Source organism: Pseudophryne corroboree, chromosome 1 (genome assembly GCF_028390025.1).
Source record: "Pseudophryne corroboree isolate aPseCor3 chromosome 1, aPseCor3.hap2, whole genome shotgun sequence".
Taxonomy (NCBI): domain Eukaryota; kingdom Metazoa; phylum Chordata; class Amphibia; order Anura; family Myobatrachidae; genus Pseudophryne; species Pseudophryne corroboree.
The window spans coordinates 741,457,360-741,475,401 of NC_086444.1; the positions used below are offsets into that span (position 1 = coordinate 741,457,360).

At 45.2% G+C, this 18,042-nt stretch overlaps 1 protein-coding gene across 3 annotated transcripts in view; it reads left to right on the top strand.

Moving 5' to 3' along the window:
- Positions 1–18,042, top strand: part of ARHGEF18 (Rho/Rac guanine nucleotide exchange factor 18) — a 326,699-nt gene that overhangs the window by 215,529 nt on the left and 93,128 nt on the right. For all 3 annotated transcript variants that reach the window (XM_063916323.1, XM_063916329.1, XM_063916333.1), the window contains one exon: positions 5,780–5,914. In XM_063916323.1, the coding sequence (XP_063772393.1) occupies positions 5,780–5,914 (135 nt within the window). The remainder of the gene's footprint in view (positions 1–5,779; positions 5,915–18,042) is intronic.

Genomic DNA, 18,042 nt, shown 5'->3' on the forward strand with positions numbered 1-18,042 from the left:
ACGGACGTATTCTCTGGTGCATGTGTAGATGGGATCCCGACCACTTGTCCAGGAGATCCAGTTGGAAGAACCTTCCGTACTGTAGAGCCTCGTAAGAGGCAACCATCTTCCCCAGAAGGTGAATGCACTGATGAACAGATACCTGGGCTGGATTCAGGACATCCCGGACCATTAATTGAATCACCAACGCTTTCTCCTCTGGCAGAAACACCCTTTGCACTTCCGTGTCAAGGATCATCCCCAGAAAAGACAATCTCCTTGTCGGCTCCAAATATGATTTTGGAAGGTTCAGGATCCAACCATGTTCCCTGAGCAGATGAGGCGTGAGAACAATGGACTGCAACTATGTCTCCCTGGACGATGCCTTTATGTTCACCCCCTGTCTGTGGAGAACCATCATCTCTGCCATCACCTTGTTGAACACCCTCGGTGCTGTGGAGAGGCCGAATGGCAGCGCCTGAAATTGATATTGACTGTCTAACAGTGCAAATCTGAGATAAGCCTGGTTCGGCAGCCAAACCAGAATGTGGAAGTACGCATCCTTGATATCCAGGGATACCAGAAACTCTCCCTCTTCCAGACCTGAGATCACTGCCCTGAGAGACTCCATTTTGAATTTGAACACCTTCAGATAAGGGTTCAGCGATTTTAAGTTCAAAATTGATCTGACCGAACCATCCGGTTTCGGTACCACAAAAAGGTTTGAATAATAACCCTTGTTTTGCATATGAGGTGGAACTGGATCAATGACCTGTGACTTTTCCAGTTTTAGAATGGCTTCCTGTAGGATAGCCCTGTCTGTCAGCAAGGCTGGCAAGTCTGATTTAAAGAATCGGTGAGGCCGGGAGTTCTTGAAACTCCAGTCTCTACCCCTGGGACACAATATCCTGTACCTAGGGATCCAGGCCGGACGATACCCAGACGTGCCTGAAATGCCTGAGTCTTGCACGCACCAATTCTTCCTCCAGGCTGTGCAGTCCACCGTCATGCTGAGGATTTTGAGGAACCAGAAGCAGGTTTCTGGTCCTGGGAGCAGGCTTCTTGGATTTCACACGACCACCTCTAAAGAAGATGGTAGGAGGCTTGGACTTTTTGGCCTTAGCTGTCCGAAAGGACTGCGAAGCAGCTGATTTCTATGCAGGGGGTGTAGCAGAGGGAAGGTGACTTACCCGAGGTTGTTGTGTATATCCACGCATCCAATGCTTCCCCAAATAGAGCCTGACCTGTGTAGGGTAGGTTCTCCACACTTATCCTGGACTCTGCATCTGCAGACCATTGGCGTAGCCAGAGACCCTGCGAGCTGTTACCGACATGGAAGTTATCCGCGCAGTAAACGTACCCAGGTCCTACATGGATTCCACCATGAACCCCGCAGAATCCTGTATGTTACGTAAAAACAATTCAATGTCACTTCTATCCATTGTATTCAGATCCTCTAGTAATGTGCCTGACCACTTTACTATGGCTTTAGAAATCCACGCACAGGCAATAGTGGGCCTCAACGCCACTCCTGAAGCAGTGTAAATGGATTTGAGCGTAGTGTCAATCTTACGATCAGCCTGTTCTTTTAACGTGGCAGATCCAGGGACAGGTAAAACCATCTTTTTTGACAGTCTGGAGACAGATGCGTCAACAATGGGTGGGTTTTCCCATTTTTTCCTATCTTCCTCAGGGAAGGGAAAAGCAACCAGAACCCTTTTTGGGATCTGGAATTTTTTCTCCGGGTTTTCCCAGGATTTTTCAAATATTGCGTTTAATTCCTTATACGCAGGGAAGGTTAGCGAGGCTTTCTTATTGTCAGTAAAGTAAGCCTCCTCAACCTGCTCAGGTGGCGTCTTAGTAATGTGTAACACATCTCTAATGGCCTCAATCATGAGCTGCACGCCCTTAGCAAGGGATGCCGCCCCCCTCAGCACATCCCTATCACCGTCTGTAGTATCAGAATCGGTATCCGTGTCATCTTGCATAACTTGCATAACTTGGGCAAGTGCACATTTCTGTGGGAACATGCTACGGGATTTTGCAGGAATAGAAACAGAACCTGACCAAACTGCCATAGACTTCTTCAACACCTGAGTGTCAGTCTCAGTATTAGCTACCCTAGTAGAGATCTGAGAGATCATTCCTTTGATAGGTAGGTAGGATAACCACTCAGGCTCAACAATAGGTACCTGAGACAAAGCATTACATTCCTGTGTACATGGAATGAATTCCTCCTGAGAGGAAACATCTTCTGCAGCATATGACACAGTCCCTAGACATGGCTATGGGAGATATTAAAAACACACACACACACACACACACACACACACACACACACACACACACACACACACACACACACACACACACATGTCTGCTCTGAGGAGAAGCTCCGCTCCCCGAACATGGCGCTGCTTCCCGCTCTTCATTTTATTATACTGGCCGAGGATGTTTGCTGGCAGCGATCCGGGGACCCCGACAGGCTTGCTGGCCAGTGTAGGCGCTGGCTCAGGGCGCCCCTCACAGCGCCGCACTATGTACCGCTGAGCCCCGGAGTGCAGTTAGTACTGCGCTCCCTACGCTGTTGCCGCCATCTTTAAACCGGCTCCCCACTTGCCAGGGGGGCCAGTGACTCACTCGCCACCGAAATCTTCTGGCTCTGTAAGGGGGTGGCGGCATGCTGCGGGAGTGAGCGGTCGCCTGGAGCGGCTAACGATCAGCACCCTCAGGAGCTCAGTGTCCTGTCAGCAGAGATAGTGGTGCAGACCCCTCAGGGCGGACACTACTCTTCCCCCTTAGTCCCACGAAGCAGGGAGGCTGTTGCCAGCAGCCTCCCTGTGCCTAAACTAACTCTTAGAAATAAAATAAAACTAAAGAAGCTCTAGGAGCTCCCCTAGCTTTCTAACCTTAGTCTGGTAGGAGGGGCATAGAGTGAGGAGCCAGCCCACTCTCAAACTCTTAAAGTGCCAGTGGCTCCTAGTGGACCCGTCTATACCCCATGGTACTAGTGTGGACCCCAGCATCCTCTAGGACGTAAGAGGAAAACACAGGCGTGTCCAAGCGTTTTTTTGGGAAGGTGTCTGACATCAGCTCCAGCCCTGATCAGCCAGATGTGATCGCACTGTAGGAGTAAGTACTGGGCTGTGCAGAGACTGCACACACTGGATTTTAGCAGCTCAGTGTACACACAGCATTTTACACTTGCACAGCGAAAATACACTCCCCCAGTAGGCAGAGAATATCTGAACGCAGGACAGCAAAATTAGCAGCCCAGTGATCAGATCTGAATGTATTTTGAATAGTTGGTGTTTGAATTATACATACTGTAGTGGTAGATAGGTATTGCTGAACTGTTATTGTAAACGCAACATACATTGCGCCATTCTCTTTTTGGGGATTTAAGCAGTTTTTTTCTACATTTAAATTTCTCTTCACATTACATGTGTATAGCAGAGAGTTTATTGTGGTTCTAAGTAGACATTCTGCACTATTCCCTCCAAGGGCTTAGTCAGGCTTACTTTTGTAGTACTTACTATATTTTGGGCATTATCTCTGGGAAACCAGACAAAGAGGTTCAGTAGAATCTCCCAACAGTCAGGATCCCGGTGGTCGAAATACAGACGCCGGAATCCCGACAGTCAAAATCCCGACATCGAGCACAGCGTGTCCTCTCGCAAGCTCGCCCCACTATTATATTCCATGCCACCACCCTAGTGGGAATACTGGGCGGCAGTCGGGATTTTGATCGCCGGAACTTTGACTATTGTTGGGATTCCGGCATCGGTATTTAGACCACCGGGATCCTGGCTGTCGGGGAAATTAAATGCATCCCCTACAAAGGACCCTGATCAGGTTCAGTAGCAGATTCTCCTAAAAAGCTGAATCTGCTACTGCTGAAGATCGCATGCTGGGGGCCGCCCAGTGTTGCAATCTAATTTTAATCTCATCATTGAACTGGAATTTGAGGATGCCCCTGCATACGCAGCATGGCTGCGTATACAGCCACACCGCGCCATCTCTATTTTGCAGTGGTTGCGTTTGACGTCATGCAGCCACCCCGAAAATGGTTCGGGCACGCATTTGTTGTCCAGACCATGTCCCTGCAACACCGCGTTGACACGCCTCTCGAAGCCCAATGCTGCAATCGCAGTGCGATCGCACCCTTCAGGGATTCGATCACACTGTGAGGGTTTACACATGCGCTGTGTGTCTGCAGCACATACGCAGATTGCTGAAAATCACTTATTTGCAATTTTCAGTAATCTGCTGGCCTTTCTGAACAAGGCCCATAGTTCCCAAAGGTAGGCTGGGATAGGCTGTTTATTTTACCTGTGCTAATTGCTGTAAGAAATTACTTAAAGGTTGTGCGGATATGGGCTTGCTATGTGTAGCATGCTCAGTGGTGTCAGTGGCTTCACAGCCCAGGTGTTCTGCAGAGCAAACGGTGATGCCTGATTGGTCCAGATCTATGGCAGATGCTATAGCTGAGCTACGTCAGTCTCAGGCTAGTGAAATACCCTGTGCTCAGTCGCAATATGATTCCTCTGTAGAGCCACATTTATATTAGCCCATAATATGGACAGGTATCTCTCAGATATGGCCAGATCCTTAAATAAAATGGTGGCATCCGTAGAGACTGACTCTACAATCTCCCCATGAATTTCCTGGAGAGGATTCAAAATCTGCCACCTCTTCCCAGGAGGAAGGGGAATTAGATCCTGACTGATACCTCTGTTTGGGAGGGGGATACACACCCCAGTTCAGGAGTGGCTCTTCTCATTGAAGCAGTCCATCAGACTTTGCAATTACAAGGGGCTGCTGAAAGTGGGAGGGGATATATAAGGGAAAGAGCTAGCTTTTTAACAGTTTGAGCGTCGGACTCCAATAGTCATACACATAACCCAGAGGTAATGGTAACGGTGAGGGGAAAAAATCCACTTCTTTCTGTTGGAGATATCTGTGACTTTGCTTTCTGTTTTCTGATTAGTTAATTGTTAATGTGATCTGTGCAAGAAGAGTAATGTGTGGCTGTTTTTGTGTTTGTGTATCTGACAATATGGGGGAATTCATTTAGCATTGCAGTAATGTAGCCCAGGTTAAGTGCCTGGAGCCATCCAATTGAGTGCATCACGTCTGGCATTTAACCTTGGAGATGTAGTTTATTGCAACTAATGCCCGGGGATCTGTCACAGTAAACTGCATCTCCCAGGGTCAAGTGCCAGGAACAATGCTGTTACTGCACGCTGCAAGGCTGCGACTAGCCCCAAGGCTCTCGTGCCTGCACCCTCAGGAGCAGAAATCCACCAGTTGCAGGCTTACAGTGTGAGCAGTAGAATAGCTTTGGGCACTTAACCCAGGAGGAATATACTTGTGATGCTAATTGAATCACTCTCTATGTTTTAATGGGTGTCTTCCAGAATGTTGAGTGTTTGAAATGAATTGGGTGTATTATGAGTAATCATGCACCCCTTACAGTGATATGTAAGGTTATTAGAAGTCATCTTGGATTTTCATGTAAAAACACAAGGTGTTAACTTATCAGAGACTTCACATTATCTTTTCTTACTCAGGGGTGGATTATAGAACATATTACTACACTCCCAATGTTTCTTAATTTTCAAAGGATATATTGTACTTCTATGAAATAAGGATATATATTCCTTGCAATATACTTTATAAACAGAAATGTTGATAAAATCAGGATGATTTTTGTTAGCTTTTATTTGTGATCAAATTTCATTTACATCCTCATTATTTTATAAATTAAGTGTGTGTTAAATTATGATTGATTTTGCAGCTGAAGAAATACAATCCTTGCTACTGACACAGTTTTCCAAACCAAATGATGACACCAGCACTGGCCTTTCCCCTCTACCCAGAAGATCAGAGACTTTTGGAGGCTATGACAGTAGCTTCGAACATACAAACAAAAGTGAGATTGCTTATTTACTACACTAACAAAGAATTGGAGTACACTGTAATAGCAAATTGCAAAGTTAGATGTATCAATAAGCAGTGTTTGGTTTTTTTTTTTGGGGGGGGGGAGGGTTTACTGGCTCTGATGTCATTTTTTCTTTTTTTTTATTGATTACATTTCATTCCAATATTACGGTCTAGGATATTTTTCATTCTAAATCACATTTCTTATCACTATTTTCAAAACAGCAAATTAATGAATCATTACATAATTTGTACAGTGATGTATAGTATGTTCGCAATAAATAAATCACAATATTATACAGCCCCCCCCCCCCCCTTCCCCCCACACACACAGAGGCGTAGCGTGAAAATATGACACCCGGAGCAGGGTCACGTCACTGCGCACCCCCCTACCCTCCGCGACACACACACGCGCGCGCGCACACACACACACACACACACACACACACACACGTACACATAAACATAGATATATTCAAAGACATACATATACTGTACAAACAGATATACACAGACATACATATATACACAGACATACATAAACACACACATACTGTATACAAAGAAATATACACAGAAACACACATGTACACACAGACATACATAAGCACACACACATACAAACATACACAGAGATAAATGTATACACAAACACACACATGCACACACTTACACACACAAACACACACATACAGACATATACACATAAACACACAGTATACACAGACATAAACGCAGAGTATACACACATAATACTAACCAAGAAGGCAGCAGCTCCTCGTTCTAACATGCAGGGGCGTCGCTTCTATGTGATTGACAGGCAGGGCCTCTGTGGGCAGGAGGAAAGGACTGAGCAAAGGGAAGGGGTGGCCACCACACTGCCTGCATGTTCCATATCAGAGAAATGCAGATACAGTACCTGACAGCCAGGAAGGTTTTTCTGACTAGCCTCCTAACCTCCCCTCTTTCCTAACAACACACTGCACTGCACTGGACTCTCTGTGCTGCAATCAGTGACATGGAACATGCAGGCAGTGTGGTGGTCACCCCTTCCCTCTCTCTCCTCCAGTCATCTCCTTCTACCCTGAGTCCCTGCTCTGTTACAAAAAGCCGGCGTCTTCTGTCTCCAGCGACGCCTGGAGCTCAAGCTCCACTCGTTCCACCCTCGCAACGCCCCTGCCCCCACATTGCGGTCACTGAGATTTTAGGCCTAATGTTAATTCGTATGAAATATCAGTGTATCCTTTATCACATGTGTAAGTAGGTATTTCTTAAATGGAGTTTAAAAATAAGTATCTGTATTCATTGCGTATTCTTCAAATAGACTTTCTTGCGCTTCATGGGATGTCTCTTTCACAGCTCATTAACACAACTTAAAGTCAAGTGGATTACTATAGTCGTACAATTTACGTTAATGTGAGTTAAAGGAAGAGCAGATTGACACATTTTGCAGAATGCATGCTTTTGTTGATATTGCCAGTACAGTTGGTAAATCCTTTTTTTTATGTTCTCTTATGGTTTTTCCCTTTGGCTATTTATTTTGAGAAATAATGGAAGTAGGAAGAATCAGATGTTAGCCTGTTCCCTTAACAGTTAAATTGAGACACTGTTTTTTATTCACTTGAAAGATAATATGATGTTTGCATCAACCATTCTTGCGTAAAGACAATTTACCTTACACATACCCTATTTTTGTAATTTAGTTTATCCGTTTTCATAATAATTATTAAAATGTTAACTCTCTTTTGTATTTACATTTTATCTAAAAGAACAAAATACATAGGGGGTATTCAATTTCAGGCGAAAAAACAGCACTAATTTGACACCGGGTATTCAATTGCGGACGTTTTTGCCCATTTTTTGATTCATTTTCGCACATGCTGTTTCACTTTTTTTTTTTTTTTAATCGGCATGGGTGAAAATTCCACCAAAAAGGGTCGAAAACCCCTGCGAATTCACCAAAACTCGTGTATTGGCGGCAAATTCACCGATACACGTGGTGTTCGCCAGTGCTGGATTTTTCGACAAGTCGAAAAAACGGCACTGGCATTGAATAGGTGGAATGTAAATTCAACCTAAAAATGGGCAAAAAGTTACGTTTTTTTTTCCCGACTGGTCGAAAAAATAGCACTAATTGAATACCCCCATATTATGAAAAAAAAGTCTTAATTACTGTGCATTCAGAATCGAAACAGGTTCTGCCCCTTAATGTGGAACTAAAGTTAAAATAAATAATGCTTAAAACTTTTAGTCTTATGTATAGAAGTGAAAGTGAAGGTTCTACAATACAGATGGTTCTTGTGAGACTTTGACAGAAATATCTTTTGCAGAGTAAGTGATTCATTTTTACATGCAGAGAGCAAAGAACATTGTGTTGGAAATTTTTTGCTCCTGTCTGTTTAAATTTTGAAATGTATTATACAGGAAAATATTATATACACAAAAAATAATCAGCGAAGTCCAGATGTGCATAATTCACATACTGCATGAAATGTAATTATTTTATGCTCTAGAAAACTCCAACCCTTTTTTTCATCAATATACTGTAAATGATATTTTAGATAACATCAAACTAAGCTTGATGCAGGTGTATGTAATGAAGGTTGTTAAGCATGCCTGTCCATGGTGTGAGATCCTTTTATTCTTACATTAAATACCTTTCCCAGAATTCATTAGGGGGGAACACTGGGAACGGAGTATAGTGTAGTATCCAAGAGTGTGGGCACCCATAAATTTTAAACAGGTTTGTAGTGTTTCCATTTCTATAATCCACGCCTACTGTGGCCTTTTTGTGTTTCACCTGGCTTCATATAACATGATAGAGAGGTATGACCAAGAATGAAGAGAGGAACATTGTTCTACAACCAACAAAACCTATAGAAGGGCACAGTGTAAAGGGTGGGAAACTAATGTCTCTCAATGTATTCAGACAAAAGGAATTGGCATAATTATAAAAATCCTGTTTTCACAGTCATCTAATTGTGGTTGCACTAGAAACATTGGCATGCCCTGGATACAAACTTTTTAAACTTGTAGAATAATGTCTTGCGAACTTAATTCATCCTCCAAATATGTCCTGACAACATCCAACGAACGACAAGACCCCTCCCCTAGTAAGGTCTAAAGCTGAAATCGCAATATACAGATTAATGTGTAACCTGGACACCACTTTGGCAGAAAGGGTGGCATTGCCTGAAGGAGGGCCTTTTTGGGAAATGAGAAAAGTAGACATTGAACACCAGATAAATATCCCATTCAATAATGAGGGACATATGGAGGCTCTACCTGCATATGCCCTACAAAAAACCCCTCTAGATTTTTATTACCAACTCAAGTTTTCTGTAAAAAAAAAAAAGAAGAAGCAAAAAGAGCCGAAACCTGCCAGACATCGCTCTAAGAATAGTAGCATTGTGGACAACCAGAAGGAAAAAGTAAGAAACCCCTGACTCGCTCACACTACGAGATATATCTTCCATACTGTGCAATAAGTCTTGGCCAAAACTAGTTTCCTGGCTGCTGGAAAGCAATATAAAAATCCTTTGCACTGCTAGGACACTTAAACGATAACTTGGCATAGTTGCATGAGATGCTAACACAGCCAAATGGGCACTCACTGACCGTCACATACCATGTCTTCCTCCTCTATTCCCTGATGATTTGCGGAACTGATTTCCTGCACTGTCTGCCCCACCAGGCAGTGTGACCAACATCACAATGCTGTGTGAACAGCGGTAAAGAAAGTGCTAAGTGTGGAACAGAAGTTCCTTTCTGAGAACTATTGCTGATCTCTGCACTCCAAGTTCATCTGCTCCAATACACTCTGCAATGGGGCGTGGGGGATGACAAATGGGATCAATGGCCACTGGAATGGGTAATGCCTCAAGGGTATTTATTGACAATGAGAGATATGTTTCTGCCATTGACACAATGCTTTCCGCATCACCTGATATGCAGTATTGTACCTTGTACAGAGATACCTTATGCAGCAAAGGGCTGCATAGTCTGCACATCTCCTGTCAGTGAAGGGGTAGTGGCGTCTCTTCTACCTTGGTCTTATGAGTAAGAACTCGGAAATGTGTGATAACCTGAGTTTCTACACATCACAGCCTGGCATACACATACACACACTGCTCCTTATATGGGAGTTCTTGGTCGATCATATGCTAATAACAATTAGTGGTGATTCTACTGAAAAGATTTCTTTTCAGTTGACCGTATTAGATTCGATTTGCCTGTTGTCTTGCCCATAAACTGTGATCAGAGGAGCTTACTTTCTATCATATTATCAGATAATGCACAGTTTCTCCATCCATCCATCAATATAGAGAACATTTTCAAGAATGTGCGCAATAAAACCACCAAGTGCAGCTGGACGATGTGCTAGAGAGGCAATCCACAACCACTCAAAAGATAGATTAAAATTTAGCTGGAAGCACACAGAACATATAGCGCACTCAGAGATAACATGCAACCATATACAGATATTTCACAATAGAGTAAAAAACAGGATTCACCCTTCTGTTTATTAACTTGAATGTATCGACTTGATATATTCCAACATCCAATAAACGCATCTAAAAGACAAGTGTTTCTCTTGCCACACAAAACAGGTGAGTTTAAGAGAAACACATAAATAGACAAATATAGTGTAGTCATTTTCAAACACCATTAATTCAGAATTCCAAATTTACACTTACAGACGTAAGTAAAATGACAGCATGTATAGAAGTATCCAAATAAGCAAAACTGCTCCCAGGTGATTCATTCTTCTTCTTAACCGGTCTTTCATCACCAACCTAAGAGGACAAAACCTCTAATCCCTGGACACTTTGTAGTGTACCCAAGTTAAAGAGGGATAAGAATAATAGTGCAGCAGTTCTTTTTAAAAACATAACAAAATTTAATACTGATTGCACTTACAAACACACACAGGATAACAGCATGTAAAAGTACTCCAAAAAAGGCAAACTGCAGACAAGCAGGGCTTCTGTCACCTTCCCAGATGGAACAAAGATGGGAAAAGGGGGATGAAGTCCGGAATTCCAGCCCCTCAGACAGCGATTCCTGATGTCCATTTGTTTGCCTGGAGTCACACGTATATAGTCCCGCTTAACGCGTTTCAGACCGTAAAGGTCCTTCCCCAGAAGCGTACAGGACTAGTTTACAGAGCCACTATATATACCCCCAGACAAAGAAACCACAGGTGAAATCACTCGCCGCTAACCGGCGTGTCCAGCAAGCCGCGCATGCGTTCGTCGTCCGGGACCCGGAAGTTCAATGCGTTCCAAATGCGTTCCACGCGGCAGCCGGGTCAGAAATGAAGAGTTCCTTTCGTTCTGTCTGTAGAATAATATTTCCCAAGGTTTATAGTTCTGGGGGTTAGTGGTCCTCCCAAACAAGCAGTAAAGTCCAAAAGGTCCATATATCCATAAAATAAAAACAAAATAAAATAACATTTTAACTTTTTAATGTTATTTTATTTTGTTTTTATTTTATGGATATATGGACCTTTTGGACTTTACTGCTTGTTTGGGAGGACCACTAACCCCCGGAACTATAAACCTTGGGAAATATTATTCTACAGACAGAACGAAAGGAACTCTTCATTTCTGATCCGGCTGTCGCGTGGAACGCATTGAACTTCCGGGTCCCGGACGACGAACGCATGCACGGCTTGCTGGACACGCCGGTTAGCGGCGAGTGATTTCACCTGTGGTTTCTTTGTCTGGGGGTATATATAGTGGCTCTGTAAACTAGTCCTGTACGCTTCTGAGGAAGGACCTTTACGGTCTGAAACGCGTTAAGCGGGACTATATACGTGTGACTCCAGGCAAACAAACGGACATCAGGAATCGCTGTTTGAGGGGCTGGAATTCCGGACTTCATCCCCCTTTTCCCATCTTTGTTCCATCTGGGAAGGTGACAGAAGCCCTGCTTGTCTGCAGTTTGCCTTTTTTGGAGTACTTTTACATGCTGTTATCCTATGTGTGTTTGTAAGTGCAATCAGTATTAAATTTTGTTATGTTTTTAAAAAGAACTGCTGCACTATTATTCTTATCCCTCTTTAACTTGGGTACACTACAAAGTGTCCAGGGATTAGAGGTTTTGTCCTCTTAGGTTGGTGATGAAAGACCGGTTAAGAAGAAGAATGAATCACCTGGGAGCAGTTTTGCTTATTTGGATACTTCTATACATGCTGTCATTTTACTTACGTCTGTAAGTGTAAATTTGGAATTCTGAATTAATGGTGTTTGAAAATGACTACACTATATTTGTCTATTTATTTGTTTCTCTTAAACTCACCTGTTTTGTGTGGCAAGAGAAACACTTGTCTTTTAGATTCGTTTATTGGATGTTGGAATATATCAAGTCGATACATTCAAGTTAATAAACAGAAAGGTGAATCCTGTTTTTTACTCTATTGTGAAATATCTGTATATGGTTGCATGTTATCTCTGAGTGCGCTGTATGTTCTGTGTGCTTCCAGCTAAATTTTAATCCATCCATCCATCCATCCATCCATCCATCCATCCATCCATCCATCCATCCATCCATCCATCCATCCATCCATCCATCCATCCATCCATCCATCCATCCATCCATCCTCACACTATTGCTGCAGTTGCATCAAACAGCCATTCTTGGTGTAAAAGATCCTGTGCAACTCCGCGTTTAGCCCAAAAATGTCATTGCAAATGGATGATTCATGATTTCTCTAGCATCCATAATGGATATTGAGTACGATGGGGTATAGACGGGGTCCAAAGGAGCTAGTGCACTTTAAATTTCTTCAACGGGGTGTGCTGGCTCCTCCCCTCCATGCCCCCTCCCACTGGCAGTTTAGAAAAAATTGCCCTCAGGAGAGGATGCACATCTCTGTAGCTCCAGAGAGTTTTCTTCAATTTATTTTTTTCTGTTTGTTATTTTCGGTATGCTGTCTGGTCAACAGCTTACCTGCACCATGGGTGTTAGGGGGGATGTGGTCACCGGCCTTACGAGGTGCAGAGCCACTTCCCCGGTGCAGAACCACCGTCCTGAGGGTATTGTTGTTCAGCCGGGCCCTGCGCCTTGGCTGTCACAGCCACAGCACACCGCACACCCCTAAAGCTGCCTGAAGGTGACATCGGGGGTTCCCTGGTTCAAAGTGCGGCTGACCACAGGCGCGGCATACGGGACCCTCCCAGGGGAGTCCCGCTAAGATGCCCCATGTGGAACTGGCACAAAAGGCTTGACTAGCACTTGTTGTGATGTTTTGTGCTAAAAAGGAGACTTTGCCAGTATAATATATTAGTGTAACTCCGGCGTCATTGAAGGGGGCGGAGCTACATCAGAGCGGGACCTGATGTGTTTTAGCGCCTTCCTCTGCTTACTGCAGCCATATATAGCACACACAGCGCTTCCTGACTCCTCAGCCACGCTGGATATCTGGTACAGGGTGTAGCAAAGGAGGAGAGCTGCTTGTGTACACTATCTGGATCCTATTTAGGACAATAGTTATTATTGTTTACGGTATTATAGGGAGCTGACAGCCTCACTGGGGCTGTGCAGCTTAGAGTGTGCTGGTGTCCTCTCTCTGTCTCCTCTCACATACAGTAGGGCAGGCTTGCAATATAACTGTATGAATGTGTATTCTTACTGTGAAACATGGGTAAACACAAGCTGTGCAGTGTATGTCACACCAGATTCTCTCCATTATCTACTGATACTGTTTCATGTGAACAATGCAGTCTATCTTCACAAATCAGTGAATGGGTTGGGGTAGAGGGTCCAGAGCCCCCATGGCTAGGGTCTCTTAAAACTATGATGTCCGATCTGTCTTCCCAGCTCACTGCTAATGTACAGAAGACTCAGCCACTGTAACAAGCTATTTCAGATTTAGCTGCTAGGGCTGATGCACAGCCCCCACCTCTCTCATGTATGTCCACAGAAGTGTGGTTCACCTGCTCTACACTCTGATACAGATGATGATATACAGGAGGATGGGTATGACCCGGATCCCGATTCTGCTCAGGGTATTGAACCCCTAATTTTGGCTATAAGGGATGTGTCAAAGCTCCCTCTAGAGGACGCTGCGTCACAGCAGTCGTTTTTTTTTTTTTTTTGTACAAAAATAACCTAATGTCACTTTCCCTGACTCTGCAGAGTTAGATGACATATTCAAACAGACCTAGAAAAATCCAGACAAAAAATTCCAAGTGTCCAAAATGTTTTTGCGCACTTTCCCATTTGCTCCTGAAGATCGAAAATTTTGGGAGGATCCCCCTGGGGTGGATGTATTCATCTCTCGCCTGTCTAAAAAGGTCGCTGCTGCCTGCCCCGGGCTCGTTTACTATGAAGGATCCTGGGGATAGCAAGATAGAGACTACACTAAAGTCTGTATACACGGTCATTGCGTGTTGCTGGATGACCCATGCCATTCATTCCTGGGCCACTCAAATTCAGGTGGGCCTCCCGGGGGATATGCCCTTAGATACTATGGTAACTCTCCTAAAACACATTCAGGACACTACACATGTCCTCTGTGATTCTCTCAAGGAGATGGGGAACATTAATGTTTGGACTTCTGCCATGGCAGTGTCTGTGCGCAGGACCTTGTGGTTGCGTCCGTGGATAGCGGATGTGGAGTCCAAGCATAGTGTGGAATCCCTCCCGTTTTCTGGGGAATGGCTCTTTGAAGTTGAATTGGATACCTGGATTTCCAAAGTTAGGGCTGGGAAATACATGTTTCTCCCCTCTGGGGCACCGCCGACGAGACGCTTCTATCCAGGACAGTCTGTCCAGTCCATTCGGTCTCACAGATTTTGTTCTATGGCCAGAGGTGACTCCAATATAACTAGAGGCACCAGAGGTAAGTCCAGAAAACCTGGCAGCACCAGTCCTCAGGAACAGTCCACCGGTTCTGTGTCCACTAAGGCCTCAGCATGACGATGCCCACCCAGCCCGAGGGGATCTCGAGGTGGGAGCTCGACTACATCACTTCAGCCGTGTCTGGGAGACTTCCTGCCAGGATGCCTGGGTCAGAGATCTCATTTCTCAGGGCTACAAGCTGGAGTTCGACAGTACTCCTCCCCAACGATTTTTCAAATCAAGCTTACCAGCTTTGGAGGATATGCAAGTTACTTTGCAACAGGCCATCCGAAAGTTGGTCCAGTCGCACGTCATTGTTCCAGTACCAATACCGTAACGCGGCATGGGGTTTTACTCAAACCTGTTTGTGGTGCAGAAACCGGACGGTTCGGTCAGACCTATTTTAAATCTAAAATCCTTGAATCCTTATTTGAAGGTGTTCAAGATGGAATCCCTGTGAGCAGTGATTGCGGGCCTGGAAGAACAGGAATTTATGGTCTCTTTGGACATCAAGGACTCCTACCTCCATATTCCGATTTGGCCGCCTCATCAGGCGAACCTGCGGTTTGCCCTTCTTGACAATCTCTTCCAATTCCAGGCACTGCCCTTCGGCCTGTCCACAGCCCTGAGGGTGTTCACTAATGTGTTGGCGGAGATGATGTTCCAACTCCGGGTCCAGGGGGTCCAATGTTGTCCCTTATCTGGATGATCTTCTGATGAAAGCACGATCCAAGGAGCTTTTGTTGCTCCATATCAACCGCACTATCCATCTTCTGTCGGACAATGGGTGGATCCTCAACTTACAGAAGTCCCACCTGGAGCCAACTCAGATGCTCCTGTTCCTGGGGATGTTGCTGGATACTGTGGCCCAGAAGGTGTTTCTACCAGAATACAAGGCCACTTCAGGAGATGGTCTGCATGGTGCTCAAACCTACTCGAGTGTCCGTCCATCTTTGCATCAGATTGTTGTGAAAGATGGTTGCCTCATACGAGGCAAGCCAGTATGGGAGGTTCCATGCCACAACGTTTCAGTGGATCTCCTGAACAAGTGGTCCGGATCACATCTACAGATGCATCGGATGATTCGGCTGTCACCTCAGGCCAGGATTTCCCTCCTGTGGTGGCTACAGTCTTCCAATCTCCTGGAAGGCTGGAGTTTCGGGATTCTGGATTGGACCCTCCTCATGACGGATGCAAGTCTACGGGGATGGGGAGCTGTCACCCAAGGGGCGCAGTTCCAGGGCAGGTGGTCAGCCCACGAAGCCCTCCTTCCGATCAACATTCTGTAACTTCGGGTGATCTACAATGCTCTGCTTCAAGCCTCTCTGCTCAAGGATCACACGATCCAGGTACAGTCAGACAACGCCACGGCAGTGGCGTATATCAATCGTCATGGAGGGGCAAAAAGTAGAGCCTGCATGCGAGAGGTGTCAAAGATAATCCTCTGGGCAGAAAGAAATGCGAGAGCAGTGTCGGCAATCTTCATTCCGGGTGTGAACATCTGGGAGGCGGACTTCCTGAGTCGTCACGATCTCCACCCAGGGGAGTGGGGGCTCCACCAGCTGGTGTTCCAGCAGATCATCGAGCGGTGGAGTTGCCCACAAATAGACATGATGGATTCTCGGCTCAACAAAAAACTTCCCTGGTATTGCTCATGGACCAGGGACCCTCATGCGAGGGCAGTGGATGCACTGGTGTCGCCTTGGCTGTACCGGCTGGTCTACCTGTTTCCTCTGATTCCATTGCTCCCAAGGGTGCTAAAGCAAATCAGGAAGGTGTCCAGGCACTTCTGATTGCCCCGGATTCACTTCGGAGGGCGTGGTACGTGGATCTTCTGGACATGTCCGTCGAAGACCCTTGGCCTCTGATCTTCTTCAAGGTTATTACTACCATGGTTCAGGCCAGGAAACCTGTGACTTCAAAACACTATCATCATATCTAAAGGAGATATGTCTCTTGGTGCGAGGAACGCACGTATCCATCTTCAGAGTTTCACTTGGGACGTTTCTTACGTTTCCTGTAGGCTGGTGTAGATAAGGTCCATATTTCAGCCCTCTCCATTTTCTTCCAGAAGAAATTGGCAGTGTTGCCAGAAGTTCAGACCTTCTTGCAAGGGGTACTCCACATACAACCACCTTTTGTGCCGCCTACGGCACCATGGGATTTGGATGTAGTGTTGGCATTTCTAGAGTCCTCCTGGTTTGAACCTCTGATGACGGTAGAAGACAAGTACCTCACATGGAAGACGGTGATGTTACTGGCCCTGTCTTCTGCTCGTTGTGTTTCAGAATTTGGGGCCTTATCGTGTAAAAGTCTCTACTTGGTCTTTTACGAGGACAGAGCGGAGCTCCAGACTAGACAGCAGTTCCTGCCGAAGGTTGTCTCCACGTTTCACCTGAATCAACCTATTGTGGTTCCGTCCAGTTCTGGCAGTTCTGGCATTGGATGCTGTGCATGCCTTGAAGATCAATGTCAAGCACACAGCTCGGGTCAGAAAAACCAATTCCTTGTTCGTGCTCTATCATGCGCAGAAGAAGGGTTGCCCTGTTTCAAAGAAGTCCATTGCTCATTTGATTAGGCTTACTATCCAACAGGCCTATGTATCGGCAGCCTTACCTGTTCCTCAGTCTCTGAAGGCCCACTCTACAACATCAGTGGGCTCTTCCTGGCCGGCTGCCTGTGGGGTCTCGGCCTTGCAACTATGCCGAGCTGCTACCTTGTCGGGGAAGAACACCTTTGTGAAGTTCTACAAATTTGATACCCTGGCCAAAGAGGATACCCAGTTTGGGCAGGCGGTGCTGCAGCAGTGTCCACACGTTCCTGCCCGTTCTGGAAGCTTTGGGACGTCCCCATCATACTAGATTCCCCAATATCCCTTATGAATGCTAGAAAAAACAGGATTTTAAATACCTACTGGTAAATCCTTTTCTCGTAGTCCATAAGAGATATTCTGCACCCGCTTCAGTTCGTTCACTTTTCTGCCGGTTTTTGTTATGTGGTTACCTGTTCAGCTGTTGTTGTTGTTGTTGTTGTTGTTGTTGTTGTTGTCGGCCGTTGCTGGTTGTTATATGTTAGTGGTGTGCTGGTGTGTAAATCTCACCACCCTTTATCATGTTCCTTCTCTCATATATGTCCTTTCTGCTTCGTGCACGTTTTTACCTATAACTGCCTGTGGGAGGGGGCATAGAGGGTAGGAGCCAGCACACTCAGTTGAAGAAATTTAAAGTGCACTGGCTTCTTTTGACCCCGTCTATACCCCATCGTACTAGATTC